Genomic DNA, 19362 nt, shown 5'->3' on the forward strand with positions numbered 1-19362 from the left:
ATGATTTATAAAGTATAATAGCTATGAAATCGGCACCAATGTCAGGCAGAAGGTCAAGATGACAATATCTGTATCTGTCAGTGCTGGTGCATTTATACATAAAGAGAAGCGGAGGTGAACCTGGAGTAATAAAACACATACTTACTGAAGAAGAGGGAAGTCCCTGGATCCTGTAGAGGTTTCCCGTGTCATCCTCGCCACTGCCTGTCAGGACCCTCTGGAAGATATGTCTGTGCAGCGAAGCTGTACTTGTGCAGGCACAGGAGGCCCGCGCTTATCCCAGAAAAGGTGCGCGGCCGCACTCTTCAATCTGACAAAACTTTGTCAGATTTCATCTGGGGGGCTTTGAAGGCAATGGAGGAGTATGTGGCCTCTATAGGATCCAGAGGCTTCCCTGTTCTTAGGTAAGTATGTGGTTTTTAACCCGATGCTCATCTTGGGTACACTTTAAAATACACCTGAAGTGTGGAAGGGGGAAATAATGAGATACCTAGTTATAAGGTGGAACAAAGAAAGAGATGGGATGCTAAAGATGTAGTGGGAGAGAATGAGGAAGGAGTAAGAGTAAAATTAGAGGATTGTGATGCGAGAGAAAAGGGATAAAGAGGCGATGCGAATGAGGGATAAAGCAGAAAAGAGAGAGATAGGATGGGATAGACAGAGGGAGGGGAGAAAAAGAGGCAAGAGAATTAAAGTAAACCAGAGATCAAAAGCAATAAAGATCCAATACTTACCCAGGGCTTTCTCCAGTCCCATAAGCATGTGTGAGTCCCTCCCCATGCTCCTGCAGTCTGCCGTTCAGCCGCAATCAGTCTGTGTCTACTGCGCTTGAGCGGGAGGTCCGCACATGCGCAGAACACCCAGATGGGACCCGACTCAGCCTGTTACCGGGGCTGATTGCTGCTGAATGGCAGACCGAGGGAGGACAGGGAGGGAATCACAGTGCTTATGGGGCTGGAGGAAGCCCCAGGTAAGTAACAAATCTTTATTGCTTTTGATCTCGGGTACACTTTAAGAGCCCATATGTGATGTGCCATCTTCTCCACTGAGCAAAGTCAATTAACCCTTTGCACACTTGCATGCAAATGCTTATGCAAATTATTTCATCCAAATCAATGATCCAGAAACCAGTTCTATCACTACAGCTAGGTTGAAAGCCGGGGTTGTTGTTACAATAGAATACATTCCCTTGTGTAGTCACACACACCATGCAGAGGTCCCCCAGTCTTAGTATGTGTCCTACCTCTGGCCTTGTAACATGCATAGGGCACACATGTAAGCATTCAGTGCGTCAAACCTATCTAAAGATTAGGAGCACATATCCTGATGTCTTAGGACAGATATGCATGAAACGAATCCTCAAGGGAGCTAAAAAAAATACATCCAATGTGCACCATGCACACAACAGCATAAGCGATGAGTTTCCTCACTTCAGGTTTAGCATTGCATCAGGACTAGAGCTTTTTTATCCTTTTTTTTAACCGTACAAATACAGCATTAAATAAAAAAAAAATATAAAGATAAAAGATTTGGGGGTGGCAAGGGAAACAGAATAGCCAACTCCATCTGCAAGAAGTTTGTATGTCATCCCAATGTCTGCGTGGGTTTTCTCTGGGCACTCTGGTTTCCTTCTACACCCCGAAAACATACAGATAAGTTAATTGGCTTCCCCTTAAATTGGCCCTGGACTATGATACATACACTACATAATATAGATATATGACTATGATAAGAATTAGATTGTGAGCCCCTCTGAGGGACAGTTAAGTGACAAGACAATATACTCCAGGGCCGAGGCAGAGGTGAGAGAGTCTCCAGCCTCAGGGCACAGTGTAGGAGGGGGGGCGCACAACTCACTCAGATTCCTCTATTGTGTTTGAAGCAGAGAGAAATAAGAAAAGGGTATAAATAGCAGTGACTGCAAGCCAGATAACTAGAGATTAAGGTGTTGGGAGCCCTGTGGCGCCTCTTATGCTGCGAATACACCATGAGATTCTTTTGGCAGATAGATGGTTCGATAGATAATTTCCAACATGTCCGATCTGATTTTCGATCATTTTTCTGATTGATTGATTGATTGATTGATTTCTCATAAAAGTGAATGGCTGTAAATCTTCTGAAAAATCCCATAGTGTATTCCCAGCATAAGTCTAATAGCAATCAGTGTGTGACAGCTGGGGTGGGGGGGATAGAGGGGCGCACTTTGGTGTTTCAGCCTTGGGTGCTGGAGTACCTTATTCCAGCTCTGATATATTCTGAAGAGCACTGTGTAAGATTTCGGCGCTATATAAATACTAAATAATAATAATATAGCTATCCTGCAGATGCAGTGTGATCATGTATAGAAAACCTACACTCATCACAAGTGAAATTGCAACACATAGCCATATGCAAATCACAGTACAGTATACTTAGAAGAGGGTATATTCAACTGATGAAGTTATTGTACATATCAGGCCACATGACACTCCATTTCTGGTTATAAAGACTAGCAGACAACTTTCCTTGTACATACTATCGGCAACAAGAAACTCAACAATATCGGGATATAGTAAAGACTCTCAAAGAGGTTACAAAAAACGAAAGTAATCACTCACAGTCACAACTAGATCAAGTTTGCTCCACTTACAGGACACCTGAAGTTAGAGGGATATGGAGGCTGCCATATTTATTTCCTTTAAAAATGCATATTGCCTGGCTATCCTGCTGATCCTCTGACTCTAATTCTTTTAGCCATAGTCACACAAGCATGCAGATCAGATGTTTGACTTAAAGGGAACCTAAACTGAGAAGGATATGGATTTTTCCTTTTCAAATAATACTGTAACGTTTGTGGAATTCTCTCTGTGATCAGCGCACAAGACGTGCACTGACACTGCGGAAATCCTCCACAAGCGTGTAATTTTCGTGAACCCAGCAAAAGGTGCAATGCACCTGTAGAGGGAAATTCCTGTCGACAGATGGAGCTGTGGAGTGCAGAGGAACGGCTCCTCTGCCCTACCACACACGCCAGACAGGAATTGCACGAAGGGAAGAAACGCAGGGCAAGATAGCCCTGAAAGAGAGAGATCAAAGCGACAGAGGGTATGTGTGTCCACCAAACTAGTCGCCACCCTGCGACGATGAACACACAACCAGGAAGACAAAGTGAGAAGGCAATCGCCAGAGATGGCGATTGCTAACAGCGACACAAGACCGAATAAGCACAGATGAGGAGTGTATGTATGTCCACCAATCTAGCCGCCAACCTGCGACAGTGGACACACAACAGAAGAAACCAAGTGAGAACGCAATCGCAAGAGAAGCGATTGCAGAAGAGAATGAGCACAGGGACAGATTGTATGTGTGTGCACCAAACTAGTCGCCAACCCATGACGGTTCATACACAACAGCAGATATGAAGTAGGAACGCAATCGCGAGAGAGGCGATTGCCAGAGGAGACACAAGGCTACAGCAAGGCAGAGCACGAGAGTAGCAAAGGCACAGCAAATCATACAATAAAGAGATAAGGAAAATAACAAACGCTAGGTAAACGCGAACACCGCACTCATTCGCAACAGTGCACGCGTTTATGCGCGGTCCCCGCGTGATAAGCACAACAGAGACAAGCACGCCTAACTAACCACCGACAGACAAACACGAAACAGAGGACGCGAGCGCTTGCTTAACGGTTACCTCACCGAGCCTCCAGCAAGCGTTCGTAGCAGACAAGACAGACACACGAAAACATGAACAAGCGAGAGATAGGATCCACAGCACTAGCGAAAGAGGCAAGGAAGACCGATCAGAAGGAGCTACCAGTAACAACCGCTGTTCCGGTTAGCACCCAGACACACAGAACGATTTCCTGTCGACCACCGCTGGGACAGGACAATCGCAACAGACAAACAAAACAGATATGCAGTCCTAACTGCACTAGGGAAACTGCCTAGTGCAGTTCCAGGAATTACTCTAGGCTAATCTTCAACAAAGAGCAAGGCTGACACTCCAGGCGAGTGTTACACAGGAACTAACTCTTATGACCAGCAAAGGACTCTGGGAAACATAGCTCTTTATACTGCCAGTCATCAAAGGAGGCAGGTAAGGGATTTGCATAACGAGTGTATGCAAATTCCCCAGCAGCAGAACAGACCAGAAACTTGTAATGGAAAAACAGGTCTCTCTTGCAGAGACCTGCAGCCCACAGACTAGGGGAATGGTCAAACAGCTGTCTGCCAGTGCATCCAGCTGGGCGGATCATTACAAATACCAGTTGCCTGACTCTCCTGCTGATCCTGTGCCTCTAATACTTTTACCCACAGCCCCTCAACGAGCATGCAGATCAGGTGCTCTTACTGATGTCAGACTGGATTAGTTGCATGCTTGTTTCAGGTGTGTGATTTAGCCACTACTGCAGCCAAAGAGATCAGGACTGCCAAGCAACTGGTATTGTTTAAAAGGAAACTTCCATATCCCTCTCAGTTAAGGTTCCCTTTAAAGGACAGCTGTAACCTTTAAAAACAAAAAATAGTTAGATACTAACCTAAGAGGAGGGCATACTCTGGATCCCTCAGAGCCTTCCCGTTCCTCTCCACATCCTCCTCTTTCCACATCTGGGCCCCTGTTCAAATCTCCCGCTAGGTCTCTTCAGAAGTACTTGGACCTCTGAGTAATTCAGAAGATGAGAGGCTCTGTACTGCGGACGCGCGAGGCCGCCATCATGCACGCACAGTACGGAGCAGCTTGTCTTTGAAGTACTCAGAGACCTGACTACTTCCATGGCCTCCCCAGGAGACCTGAAGGCCTCTTGACATTAAAGTTGAAGACTGGCAGGGTGGCCGGCTGTAAAACAAGGGGACTCGGAGAGGAAGGGACTTAAAGTGAACCTGAAATAAAAAAGATTTTATACATACCTGGGGCTTCCTCCAGCCCCATCCACCTGGATCGCTCGCACGCCGCCATCCTCCATTGCCTCTATCACCGGTACCGGGTCCCGTCACTTTCGTCAGTCGGAGCCAGTCTAGCGTAGGAGAAGTGCGCTCTTTGCGTATCTCTCCAGCAGCCGCTGGAGAGATACGTAGAGGGCGCACTTCTCCTGCGTAGCCTGGCTCCGATGACGTCAGTGACAGGGCCCGGTTCTCGTAGCTGCGGGCAGCAGAGGATGGCGGCATGGGAGCGATCCAGGCGGATGGGGCTGGAGGAAACCCCATGTATGTATAAAATCTTTTTTTATTTTACATCTCTGGTTCACTTTCAACTTTAAAGCCTTCCCTCCTTTTAGGTGAGTATCTAATTTTTTTTAAAAAATGTTACAGTTGTCTTTTAAGTTCGACTGGATTTGCCACATGTTTTTTTCAGGTTTGGTTCCCGGTAATGTAAAACTGACAACAGAACTTATTTCATAAATTGGATCCTTTTACACTTGTGAGTCTGCAACGGATCCGTTGCTTTAAGTGGAAGCACTCTTGTGCATTATTTCCTGGAGAGCGGATGCGTTTCCCATATAGGCTATGATGAAAACGATAGGCTAAACACGCTACACTGTCCACGTCCGCTGGCCATTGGAGTCTGGCTGAGGCTTCTTGCAGAGGGAAGGCTGAACTGCTCGCCTGTTTGGCTCTTCAGCCTCCCAGCTGCCGCCCACAAGCGCATTTAGATGCAATTTGAATGCAGCCGAATGGCAGTGGTAGTAACACCAGAGCTGATACGTGTTGCCTTTACCCTGCAGACAGAGGAACGCGACGTATCGCATATGAGCACAGCTACATCCAAGCTCAGATGTGACTATCTGGGGGTGGGGGCTGTCCAGCGCCATTACAGAGCGCTAAAAAGCGCACAACCAGTTCTGGAGAGCAGCTGACAGGTGGTAAATTCACCGCCTGTCCACTGCCAGTCTAAAAGAGGCCTTAATTGGGAACCTAGCTCCAGGTGTGTGATTCAGACACTACTGATTCATGAAAGATCAGCAGGACGCCAGACAACTGGCATTATCATTATTATTATTTTATTTATGATATTGGTTGAAAGGAAATAAATAAAATAATGCTTACATGTCAGACAGAACATCTCAAATAGTAGAACGCGTATCAGGAAGTGAGATTCTTTGAGGACATGCTATTGTATGACAAAATGGATGTAAATATTAAGATAGAGATTAGATCAAAACCAAAGCCTTGAGGTTATCACATCCAGAGCTAAAGGAAATAGGCAACAGTAATGCATTCCAAACTGTGCTGTTAAAGGTTATATTAACATAAAACATGTGATGCAAACAGTTAGCCGATAGAAGCACAGCAGCTATAGTAAAGTCACAGAAAGCAGTTAATGCAAGCAGCTCACAAATAGAGGTCACTGTTGCACACTGTTTCTGTTACTTGTTGTTGGTTGCTTGCTGGAACTGTCCCAAACAGAAAAAGGGCAATCATTCATGTATTAGTAAACAAGTTCTAAAAATTGTATGCAGATGCTGAACGTTGGAATAATCTTGCATGATTCAAACGGGTCTATGTGGCACCTTAGTAACCAGGATATGTCAAGCAGTGATATAAATGTAACTGGAGGTAGACTCTATCTGCTCTCCCCTAGGACACCAAACAGTTTATCTGTGTACTGCAGCTTTGTCAGTGTCCAAGAAGTAAGCATCCATTCATTTTTTGGGGGTCAGATCCAAGGCTGTTGTGGCCCTGTGAGTAACTTCCGTAAGCACTTGGCTTTGGTACAGCAGCTCACTAAACTGATTAAACATAAGAGTAGTAGTGGAGTAGAACTGATCTAAATGAGACTCTGTGGGAATGTTGTACACTAAATCAAAGGACTGGAATTTGCATTACCTGGGTGGGGTCATTGCAATTGCCACGCATCTTGGCATAACACAAGTGGCCACAATTGGCATATACCACAATGTACTGTGGTCTCCTGCTCCTTAAAGCGGAATATAACCCTGCATTGCAACTTTGCTCTAAAACATTATTTACAGCATATTATATGCAACCAGCATTTTTTTTTTTTTTACTAGACCAGCATTGGAAGGGTTACACAGAGTTTTAAAGTTCCTGGAGATTTCTGCAGACGCATCCGAAGCTGAAATAGATACATTTTGTTTACATAAATGTATCTAAGTGTTGAATGCGACTCACTCTCTCTGACTGAGCTGGAGGACAGCCAAAGTGTGTAACATTCAACACTTAGATACATTTATGTAAACAAAATGTATCTATTTCAGCTTCGGATGCGTCTGCAGAAATCTCCAGGAACTTTAAAACTCTGTGTAACAGTTCCAATGCTGGTCTAGTAAAAAAAAAATGCTGGTTGCATATAATATACTGTAAATAATGTTTTAGAGCAAAGTTGAAATGCAGGGTTATATTCCGCTTTAACCACTTCGCATCCAGACCTCGTTTCCCCCTTATGGACCAGAGCCGTTTTGATGTTTTAGCCATGACCCTAGTTAATCAGCAATAACTTTATCCCTGCTCATGACACTTAAATGATCTATATACAGTTTTTTTCAAGACAAACTAGGCTTTCGTTGGGGGGTATTTTGTACTAAGAAAATAGTTGTTTTCTATTCATTTTAATGTGAAAAAAGAGGAAAATAATTAAATGCATGATTTCTCAGTTTTTATCGGTTCCAGCTTAAAAATAAAAAAGTGCTACTGTCATGAAAACCATGCCACTAGTATTATGTCCCCCAGAATAGGTAGCCAGATGTGTCCCCAGTATCAGCCCCCCCCCCAGGATAGTCAGATATGTCCCCAATATAAGCCCCCCCAGTATAGTCAGATGTGTTCCCTACATTTGCCACCCCCAGCATAGATCGGCAGATGCGCCCCTAAGAATAGTGCCCCTAATAATAGCCAGATGTGCCCCTGGGATCAGCATTCCCCCATTTTAGCCAGATATGCCCCCAGGATTAGCACCGGCCCCCCATCATAGCCAAATGTGCCCCCAGTATTAGATTATGCCCCCCCCCCCAGGGTAACCAGATGTGCCTTACTATTAGACACTCCCCCCCAGTTAGCTAGATGTCCCCCAGTGATCTTAACCCCCCCCCTTTTAAATACCCTCCCCCAGGACCGATAACCAGATGCCCCCCCCCCCCCATCAGGGAGCCCCCTCTGTGCATAAATAGTTAAAAAAAAATCCTCCAGCAAGCAGCCTCACTCACCTTACCTCTTTCCTGCGACTATCCTGAAGCCCGAGCCTCCGAACCCCGCTCTGCAGTCAGCCCCACTATGCCAAATATCCAGTCCCGGCTTGATGACGTCATCAAGCCGGGACCCGGATATTCGGCATAGTGGGGCTGACTGCAGAGCAGGGATCGGAGGCTCGGGCTTCAGGATAGTCGCAGGAACGAGGTAAGGTGAGTGAGGTTGCTTGCTGGAGGATTTTTTTTAACTATTTATGCACGGAGGGGGACAGATGAAGGATCGCTGCAGTTGACTACTGCAGCGATCGTTTATGGGAGCGGGTGGACTAATTGGCTATAAGGGAACATGTTCCCTTTCCCCAATTAGTAATGCAGCTGACAGTGCCGGGGGGTGTGCTCTGAAGCGCACCCGATCGTGCACAACAGGGCTGCAAACAAGTCAGTATATCTACGTCATTGTGGCTTGGAGGCAGGGCCGGCCCGCTCATGAGGCGGGGTGAAACATTTGCCTCAGGCGGCAAACTTCTAGGGGCGGCACCCGCCCGTACGGGGGGGGGGCGGCCGCCGAGCCAGAGGGGTAGCCGGCAGGACGGGGGTATTGGGCCTAGCGGTGGGGAGGGGGGTCGGACCCCCCCTCCCTCGCCTGGGTCCCCCGACCTGAGCTCCCCTCCAGCTGTAATAGGAAGCAGCCGATGCTCAATCGTAAGAGGCACGGGCGAGGAGGACTCACCTTATCCGCGTTCCAGCGTGCACTCCACTGACGTCACTTCCTGCATCGCCGTCCACTTACAATACAGTGGGCGGCGATGCAGGAAGTGACGTCAGTGGAGCGCACGCTGGAACGCGGATAAGGTGAGTCCTCCCTGTCCGTGCCTCTTACTGCTGGGCATCGGCAGCTTCCTATCACAGCTGGAGGAAAGCGCAGATCGGGGGACCCAGGCGAGGGAGGGGTCCAACCCTCCGGTTCAGAGGCCCCCGTGGGGGGGGGCGTCAATTTTTTAAGTTAATTTGCCTCAGGCGGCAAAAAGTCTAGGGCCGGCCCTGCTTGGAGGGTGCCACAGCTGACGTAGATATACTGTAGCAGTGGAGGAAGTGGTTAAGAGCTATGCCTGGCTGCATTCTCAACTGCCTGGTGCTAATGATTATTTAGGGGCGGCAGAAGTAACAGTAACGGATAGAGGAGCAGGATTCTTCTAACAAAATAGATGATATACAGATGAAGACCTGAAGAACACAGATGAAGACCTGAAGAACACAGATGAATAACAGAAAACAAACAGAACAGAAATAGAAAAAGTTTATTTATGTAATTTTTTTTGCACTAAAAGGCAACACTCAAAGATTAACAAAATTCTTAGTAGTCTGGCTACATAAAAACTCTAGAAACTGGTTGGTGGAGTTTTAAGCTTCTTCCGGGCTGGAGAACATTAATAATTGTGGAATCCTCAGTTGGATACAGGAACAACATTTTGCTATTGGGTTTCAGATGACCACAGAAGGTTGCATTGTGTTATGGCTAACACCCTAATCTTTCAGCTCTCCTCAAGGTGGCCACTAATTATCCGATCTTTTTCATCCAATTTTACCAAATCTGTGTTGTCTAAGGGTAAATTGTATAAGGGTGAATATATTGAATGGATTATTTAGGCAGTCCCTAATAATATCGTTACATAGAAATGACAAGATTGGATAAAAAAGATTGGTTCATTAGTATCTCCAATATGGCCCATGCACAAGTTGAAGACTTTCCCTATCTAATATCAGACAGATTTTTAAAAATGCATTTGAGGTTTTAATGATCACTTGTACGCTCCAATGGTCTCCAGCCCTGGGGATCCTTAGTAAATAAGACCCAAATTAGGCAGGGTGCCGTTTTCATGGGTGTGCTCACAGTGAGGCAGAATCCCATAAATGGAGAAGGGTGCTGGTCACTGAGGTAACAATTCCAAGCCATGTTCATCCATTTATAGATTAAAATCACATCATAGAAAGTTACAGGACAGCAGTGAGAGAACAAACAGGGACCTGACAGCTGTTTCATGATAAAGTTCCACTTCTGTCAGTTCTGCTTCATGTCGTCTCTGATAAAGGAGAACTTTACTGCGAAACTGCTGTCAGGCCACTGTTTGTACCCTCACTTTTGTCCTGTATGTATCTATAGATGGACGGATAAAGCTTGAAATTGTTACCTTAGTGCCTGGCACCCCTCTACATTTACCAAAATGCTACTTGCTTTTGATTATTCAAACCCACTATTTGTATTGTTTTCAGGTAATTCTGTACACCATGTATATTTTTAATATTAATTCTTTTTTTTTTCCTGTATTGTTCAGCTCCTTAGATATGCCTTGCTATGACAGCGATGATGCCAACCCCCGTAGCGTCTCCAGCCTCTCCAATCGCTCTTCCCCTGTTTCCTGGCGCTATGGGCAAGCTAGCCCACGACTTCAAGCCGGGGAAGCCCCCTCTCTTGGCGGCTGTCGTTCAGAAAGTGGTGGAGGAACCTGGCAGTTCTCACACACTATGCCTCTCCGTGCTGGCACAAGAATTTGCAGCATTACCCAGCGGTTAGAGCTCATGGAATCTGCGGATCGTGATTTGAAGTCTGGTTATGGAAGTGACAGTGACTGTCAGCTGGGAAAAGAGACCTCGCATGAAGATGATGATATTATAACTAGGTATGCAGTGCCATTTCTTCTTTTTCATTTAAACAAGTTTTCATTGTCTTCCTGTGGTGACAGAATAAGAGAAGGATTTGGCATGTTTGTAAGCCAGTATCAGGACTCCTTCACAGGCAGACACTTGGCTCCCAAAAACATAGTCAGCACTGAGGACATGATTATAAACAACCTGAGACAGGAGTGTACATGGTAGCAACTATTCCATAAAAGGCAAGAGGTCTGTGTATTGCTGAAGGAAGGCATATCGCATTAGTTCATAGATCTGATGCCCAAGATCATTTAGAGGCTAAACCCTCTTCCATGGAGGAAATATTTTCCTAGATTTGTGCAGCACTCAGTTACAGAGCCTGCTTTATGTCTGTGTAGAACCTACATGTCAAACTCTGGTCCACAGAGCCATTCAATTTGGCCTGCAAGTTTTTTCCCCGCTTATGTTTGACCCATTCTAGACCAGCAGGCAAGCTATATTGGAGGTGAAGCCCTAGATCACCATGAAACCGCTATGTAGGGGAGGGAAAGCTGTAGACTCCAGGGTGCTTTATTGGGGGGAGAAGGGGGACTATAGATACCAGAGAACTGTATACGGTAGGGAGGGAGGATCACTAGACACCAGGAAACTGTATAGGGGAGGGAAGAGGGCCACTAGAGATCAGGGAACTGTATATGTGAGGGAAGGGGCCATTAGACATCAGGGAACCTTATAAGGGAGGGACGTATCCACTAGACATTGAGCTTGGCCTGCGACTTGGTCCCAGGGTTCAACTTCGGCCCACTTTGTATTTGAGTTTGACGCCAATGATGTAGAACCTCATTAACTCTGATTAGCTGATAAAAATCACTTTTAGAATACCTGGTTAGCAGTCTAGACACTGGCACTTCCTGTACACAGGACTTCTCACAGGGATTCAATCTGTGCCTACTCCCTTGCAGCCTGAACAGCAGGAGAATGCAATCCACAATAGCAGCGGCAGCCCTAACCACACAGGCACACCCATTTGCAGAACTATATCACAGAGGTACTTACCATTTTTTGTGGCAATTACATATAAGATTTAGGCCTCTTTTACACTATAAACTGAAAAACTGGGTTAAAGCACAATTCAAATCGTAGTGCGTGCCTTCATTATTTCTTTACTAGACTGCTGTGCAGCTTACCAGAGAACTGATTGGCACAGTTGCACTCCAACCTTAACTCTGATGCCCTCTGGCTGACTGTCACACATAGGGCTTGATTCACTAAACTGTGATAACTGATATCACGGTCGCTCTAGCGTTTTGCGCACGTTATAATGCACGTAACGATTTTCACACGCAAGTGTGATTTTTTTTTTTTGCACGTGAAAATGTGCGATTGCGTGCGAAAATCGTTACATACGTTATAACGCACGTAAAAAGCTAGCGCGACTGTGATATCAGTTATCACGGTTTAGTGAATCAAGCGCATAATACCCAATACAATTTTCTAATACTAACTTATAAAGCTCTCTCCAAAGGTGGCCATTAACGATACAATTATGCAGGCAATTGATTGACCAATTCGATCATAATATCGATTGGAATCAATCGTTTGAATCCACTGACAGAAGGAACGCTGCTATGCTATTCTATCAGATTGATGGAATCTATCTGTTTTTTAGATTGATTTCATTAATCTCATCGAATTACATAGCAGCTTTTTTTTCCATTAGTGGGCTTGAATTATCGTTTTCGATCAATATTATGATTTAATCAGACGATCATCCAGAAAACTGTATTGTTAATGGCCACCTTAATGTAGCCTCTTTCTACATCACTGTGGTAACCCTATGATACCGTCACTCACAAAATCCCTTGAAGCAAACTTTTTCTCTCAACCAGTCTTGTTACTGACTCCCATGCCTGCATTCAGGACTTCCCACAAACCTCTCTTCACCACTGGTACACCCTTCCACAGTCCATTCTGCACTCCTCATCCCTCCTCATCCCTCAAGATCACAACCTTAAGACTCACCACCTCAGGAACTACATCGGTGTCTACTTACCCAGACTGATATTATCATTTGGGCAGCTCACCATTGCCCACTCATATGCAGCTTATTAGCTTTCTTCACTTTTGTTTTAAGTCATTATTTCTGACCAAGACAGGTCCCTCTCTCCTAAGAATTCACAATACTGCTGTATTTTCTCTTGCCATTACTGCTTTGACCCCCTGCTGAGTGTGACGCATGACTTTGTTTGGAATATGAAAGTGTGTACCGTGTATGTCACTCTTACCTCTGTACATGCTTGCTATTTGGCACACATTTGCAACAAACCCAGGAATCTCATTGATCATCTCTGTACATGTCTGATACTTACGAGACATAACACATTGTGCACAGGTGTGTTTAAGTTGGAATGATGAGCCTACATTCCTGTATTTGTGTGCAGTGGGGTAAGTGTAAAGTTTCTATGCTTGTGTTTAGTGTTTACTTGGGGCTGTATCTGTGTAAATACAGCTATCTGCCATGAATCCATTCATTTCCATCCCAAGGCCTTTTCTTCCCTCTGGTAACTGTTTCATGTGACAGCCTGTCACTAGTGTCACGTTCAGCAGTGTCCTGTCTTCTGGTACAATGAACATGCCCTCCTCACATATTTCATAGTATTGGTCTTAGGTCACCCCTATAGTTGTGCGTTATAGTCTCATCTATGGATTCTGCCTCCAGCAGCCAGAGTGCCTGTTCCTTTCCCTCTGTCAAGGTTACTCTTATAGATTTCAGAGCAGTCCTGTTCACAGAGCAATCCAGGCTGCTGGCAGTAGCATTACAGGCAGCAAAAGACTGAATGAAATATTTGGACAAAACATATATTTTTGATGTATTGATCTTAGCGCAAAATGTTCAGTTCTAAAGAGCAACACCAATAGCTAAAATGCTAAACCTAATATTTAAAGTAACTCTTAGATCAATCATTTTCTTACACTAACTCTAAAATATTTTATATCCTGACACAAAACTGTTCATTAACCCCATCGTTACTCTAAACCAGGGGTAGGGAACCTATGGCTCGGGAGCCAGATGTGGCTCTTTTGAAGGCTACATCTGGCTCACAGTTAGGGGTTGACTCGCTAACACTGCTCAAGCAGTGCAGCTTAGTGTGACAGCGCAAGTAAAATGTTCAAAGTAGGCATGCTACTACTGTAGTGTGCACTACTAACTTACTTGAACTCCCCCCAAAATGAACAGCTACTCCAGTTGTCCCACTCTGGACCATGTCAGGTCCACTGACTTTGTAGGATGAGATCCCCGCACTTTGATTGGCCCAATAGGCTGCCTGTTACTTGACAAGCAGTCTATTGGGGCCAAAGTGCGGGGATCTCGTCCTACAAAGTGAATCAACCCCCAAGTCAGCTAGCTAATTGTACAAGGTGTTAGTCAGTATTTCTCCTGTCTGGCTCTCAGGGAAATTGCTGATGTTGCTGAAACCCAAAGAGAAGCTGAAGATGTTTCTGACACTTCCGCTGCCTGGAGGGTCAACTGTGTACACATCACCATGGCAGCAGGGACGTGAGACCTCTGCTGTGCATGCACACTGTCCCAGTTTGAAACATATTGTATGGCTCTCAGGGAACTACATTTTAAAATATGTGGCATTTATGGCTCTCTCAACCAAAAAGGTTCCTGACCCGTGCTCTAAACTCATCATCAAATGAAATTCCTCTTGTGTTTAAAAGTGCCCCTGTCACTTATCTGTGCTACAGAAATCAGTTTATATTTCAGTGTTATTAAATAATCTTTGATTTACATTTGCTGTTACCATGAATGTCCATAATTGCTTAAAAACACAAATACATTCTCCAGGCAGGAAATCAGTACTCCCCACGGCTCACTCCCCAGTAACTCTTTTTTCCCTACATGAGTCTTCAGCTGCACTGAGCAGAAAGCATTGCAACACTTTCTACACCTTTGTTTACGCCTGTTCTTAACCACTTCTACTGGCTCACATTGATCACAAGGTGAGGAGTTGATTTAATTGGCTCACAGAGCTCTGCTGTCATAGCAACGGCAGAACAAGTGGGCTTCAGCGATGGGAGAGGTCAGTGCGGCAAGACGTCAGTAAGCCCCGTTTTATGGTATCAGCAGTTTCTGGTCCTTAAAGGGAAGCTAAACTGAGAAGGATATGGATTTTTCCTTTTAAAATAGTACCAGTTGCCTGACTCTCCTGCTGATCCTGTGTCTCTAATACTTTTAGCCACAGCCCCTGGACAAGCCTGCAGATCAGGTGCTCTGACTGAAGTCAGACTGAATTAGCTGCATGCTTGTTTCAGGTCTGTGATTCAGTCACTACTGCACCAAAGAGTTCAGCAGGACTGCCAGGCAACTGGTATTTTTTAAAAAGGAAACATCCATATCCATCTTAGTTTAGGTTCCCTTTAAGGGGCCAGAGACTGCTGGTATGCAAGTGGTTAAGTTCCACAGCTGGTGCATGTTTTGTGGCCAAGCACATGGGTAAAGTTATTCAGCATTAATTAGGCAATAATTGCTACTCCTGTGCTTATGTGAGGTCACCTGCAAAAGATGCACCATTGGTGAGACTCAAGACCAGGTTTGGGATCCTCCATCCTATGGATCTGGAGTATTCAGTAATTGACAAAGCTATTGGGCAGTTCATTATAAGTAAACATGTGGAATGGCTGCCTTTGTCACTGCAGATAAAATCGAGTTAAAGAAGCTGGAAAAATATGCTTGTATGAGTCCTTGTCATAAATTGCGCTAAACTGAAAGGATTGTTTTTTTGTCTCAACAAAAGTAGGAGTTGGCTTTAAAGCAAATCTGAACTAAAAAAAAAAGATAGAAACTTACCAACTTACCACTGTAAAGGGAAGCCTCTAACTGGTCCTCATTGACCCCTCTGCTGCCGTCTGGGACCCTCTTCTTCTCAGCCAGGCTCCCCTCAGTGTACGAGTGGCTGCATTCCACAGGCGTAGGGTTTGTGCCTAGGCAGTAGAACGGATCCACTCATGCACAGAGAAAAAACAGCGCACAAGTGGCTCAGTGCTACTGCACAGACGCTCGTACATGGAGGGGTAGCGTGACTGCAAGCGATGTTCAGAATATTTTCTGAGGAGCACAGCACAGGATTAGAAGGGCGGAATAAGATCAAGGAAGCCTCAGACCTATCAAGAGGCTTCCCTCTACTGAAGTAAGTTTCTAACTTTTTAATTCACTTCAGGTACGCTTTAAAGGTATACCAAGCTTTGGTGGTGGGGGAAGGGGGAGATCAGATTTACTTACCTGGGGCTTCTTCCAGCCCCTTGCAGTCTTTTAGGTCCCTCCCTGTAGTTCTGATCCCCTCCACGGAGCTGCTGGCCCATCCATAAGATCTGCGTGTCTCCCATTGTCAGAGGCTACTGCACATGCGTGGGCCAGTCTGTGTGTCTCCTCGGTCCCATGCTCGGGAGCTGTGTGCTTGCGCAGCTTATAGAAACTTAAACTGTGCATGCGCAGCAGCCAGATCTTGCAGCGTGGACTGTGACACCCCTGGAGAGGATTGAAACTACAGTGAGGGACTTGATAGACTGCAGGGGGCTGGAAAAAAAACCCAGGTAGGTAACTTAGATTTCTCTCCCTCCAGCTTTGTATTCCTTTAAAGAAGAACTCTGGACAAAACCTTAAAAACACTATACAATACAATACAAAATACATTATTCCCAATTTAGCTACATAATCATTGAAAAAGAATTAACAAAATATCAAAATATGTCCACAGACATTCTGAAACATAACCTACATTATACCTTTGCTCTCTCACCTACTACTCTCACCAAAGTTATGTAGCAAGTCTTTTGCAGCCTTCTATGATTTTCCAAAACTGACTGAAGGTGAAAATTCTCATTAGCAGGCCTGAAATCTGTTCTTGCTTGCTGAGTAAAGACAGACCATAAACCTCTTATCATGTTACAGGGCTAAATAGCTGCACAGAGTAAGAACTTATAATCCATTTTCCATATTTGCACTAATTCACTGGCTGGCAGCTAACCTGGGCACTCCCAAATCATGGTCTGCTATGGACCTTGTGGAAAAGCTGTGTTTTATAATGTTCTATATAAGCAAGCTGACACAATGTTTGCCAGTAATTACTGCAATGCAAATTAGCTGTACTGAAGGAATTGTCTTTTCCTTAGTGATAGTGGAGTTTCACTCTGAATTATCAAGTCTGTAGCTAGCTTTACAGCCCATTGCACTACATTGGCCTACTTTCTAAAAAGCGCTGTAAAATGGCAGCCAATCAAGTGACACTACAAGAATCACAGAACCCAACAGATACCGAGCACTGTCCCCATATTTTCCTTGTCACCAATATAGAATTGGATTGTCTCCCTGAAAGGGAATCATTATATATTTATTATATTCATTTGTAAAATATAGCTTTGAAAATATTAAATTAATTAATTTAATATTTAAGCCCGTAATCCTGAAACATGGCATGTAAAGTGTTCATTTGTACCCTAAGATTGCAGAAGTTAGATTTCCTAAGGGCCTGTACACACTGCTGCGCTTGCGCTGTGTTTTAAAAATCGCATGCCATTTTTAAAGCGCAAAGCCTTTATGAAAATAGAACAATCGCATCTCACCATTGTGTACAGGTCCTCACGATTTTCATGACTTTTCAAAAGACCTTGCGATTAAAAAACGCATGCGATTTTAAAAGTGCAGCATAAGCGCAGCAGTGTGTACAGGCCTATACACTTTGCACTGAAGCAATCTCTGGTTGCTGTGTGGTGCAGCTGCCTGATGGTACACAACGAATGACTCAGCTCAGTTAAAACGGAACTGAAGATAATCTAAAAATAAAGAGTTTCACTTACCTGGGGCTTCTGCAAGCCCCTTGCAGTCGTGCTGTCCCGCGCTAGTCCTCCATGATCCTCCATTCTCCCACCGCCAGCTAATTTCGGTTTCACTGTCGGGCCACTGTGCCCACGGCTCTGGCCACTCGTATCTTTCTTTGTGCTCCAGTCCGCTATATCGCTATTGTAGACAGGAACTCGTAAAAAGGATACGCTTGGCAGCCCCTCGACTTACAAGTCAAGTAACGAAGCTAGCTGGTGGCGGAGAACATGGAGGAGCGCTGTGGGACAGGACAGCTGCAAGGGGCTTGCAGAAGCCCCAGGTAAGTGAAACTCTTTATTTTTAGATTATCTTCAGTTCCGCTTTAAAGTGCAAAATTCTGTCTGTTGTACACAATGCTAAGGGCATGGCAGTTTCTATGATGCATAACTCCCAGGCTTAGGGTGTAAAGATTGCACTCCTGCCCCCCCCCCTTCAAGTAGACTCGAGCATACTGTTGTGATGGGGTAGCAACAGCCCTCCCTCCCTCCTCCACAGTATTAGGTAGTAACCAATATAAGTAGCCTGTTGTGATACCCTGTGTAGGTAGCCAGAGGATCCTCCAGTATTAGCCTATCCTCCCTAGCTGTATTGGGGTGGGGGGCTACATAGCCTAACCAGTATGAGAAACCAGACGAAACTCCCAGTATCGGTAGCCAGAGGAGCTCCCAATATTAGGTAGCCAGATGCAGCCTCCCCTCCCAGTATAGATAGCCAGAGAGTTCCAGTATAATTTGCCAGAACTCCACAGAAAGATTTCTATAATAGAGGAAACTTTCATAGACACCAGAAAACTCACACATGTGACAGAAGTTTGCTACATCCCCAGTGCCTCCCCTGCATAGCACCAATGCATTGTAAAACTTCTTCCTCTTCCCTCTGTAATAAAAACGTTACAGTTACTGTATAACTGCTGTTGTGGTCTAACCTCTGCCAATATGTGAGAGGTTGGACTGTCCTTTTCAATGCCTTTATAGATGTGACTAAGCCTGCTGCTGTATTCTTGTTTGGATACACAACTCTCTCAGCGTTGCCAAGTTATTTTGCATTCAGGTTTTGTTGACTTGTAGTTGAAAATAAAGTCAGCCGCTCCAGCATAATACAGCTGTTCTCCCCTCAAAGGGTTCAGTAAATGTTAGCTTTATTCACCACAGAGCGGACAGAACTGGTGTGCTGCAGCTAAGTACTAAGCAGCACAGGTGCATGTTCCGTACACAGCCCCATTTGTAGTAGGTTTTACAGATAGTTGACAATCCCTCAGTTCAGTTTTGTTCTCAAATTTTCATTATGAAGAAGAATTACCTCATTACTAAATATAACATCTTAATATATAGAAGGGCAGCACGGTGGTGTAGTGAATACCACTCTAGCCTTGCAACGCTGGGTCCCTGGATCAAATCTCAGCCAGGTCAACATCTGCAAGGAGTTTGTATGTTATCCTCGTGTCTGTGTGGGTTTCCTCTGAGCACTCCGATTTCCTCCCACATCCCAAAAACATACAGATAAGTTAATTGGCTTCCCCCTAAAATTGGCCCTAGACTATGATACATACACTACATGATACAGATATAGACATAGGACTATGGTAAGGGTTAGATTGTGAGCCCCTCTGAGGGACAGTTAAGTGGCATGCCAATATATACTCTGTGCAGCACTGCAGAAGATGTTGGCGCTATGTAAATACTAAATTATAATAATATTGAA

The 19362-nt window shown here is 44.9% G+C and overlaps 1 protein-coding gene across 4 annotated transcripts in view; it reads left to right on the plus strand.

Moving 5' to 3' along the window:
- The window catches only part of NAV1 (neuron navigator 1), a 220471-nt gene that overhangs the window by 82521 nt on the left and 118588 nt on the right, over positions 1-19362 (plus strand). For all 4 annotated transcript variants that reach the window (XR_011026325.1, XM_068269461.1, XM_068269462.1 and 1 more), the window contains exon 3: positions 10463-10807. Coding sequence is in view for 3 of the 4 variants with exons in the window: in XM_068269461.1 (XP_068125562.1) it covers positions 10463-10807 (345 nt within the window). In the remaining variant the exon portion in view is untranslated. The remainder of the gene's footprint in view (positions 1-10462; positions 10808-19362) is intronic.

Source organism: Hyperolius riggenbachi, chromosome 2 (genome assembly GCF_040937935.1).
Source record: "Hyperolius riggenbachi isolate aHypRig1 chromosome 2, aHypRig1.pri, whole genome shotgun sequence".
NCBI classification, from domain to species: domain Eukaryota; kingdom Metazoa; phylum Chordata; class Amphibia; order Anura; family Hyperoliidae; genus Hyperolius; species Hyperolius riggenbachi.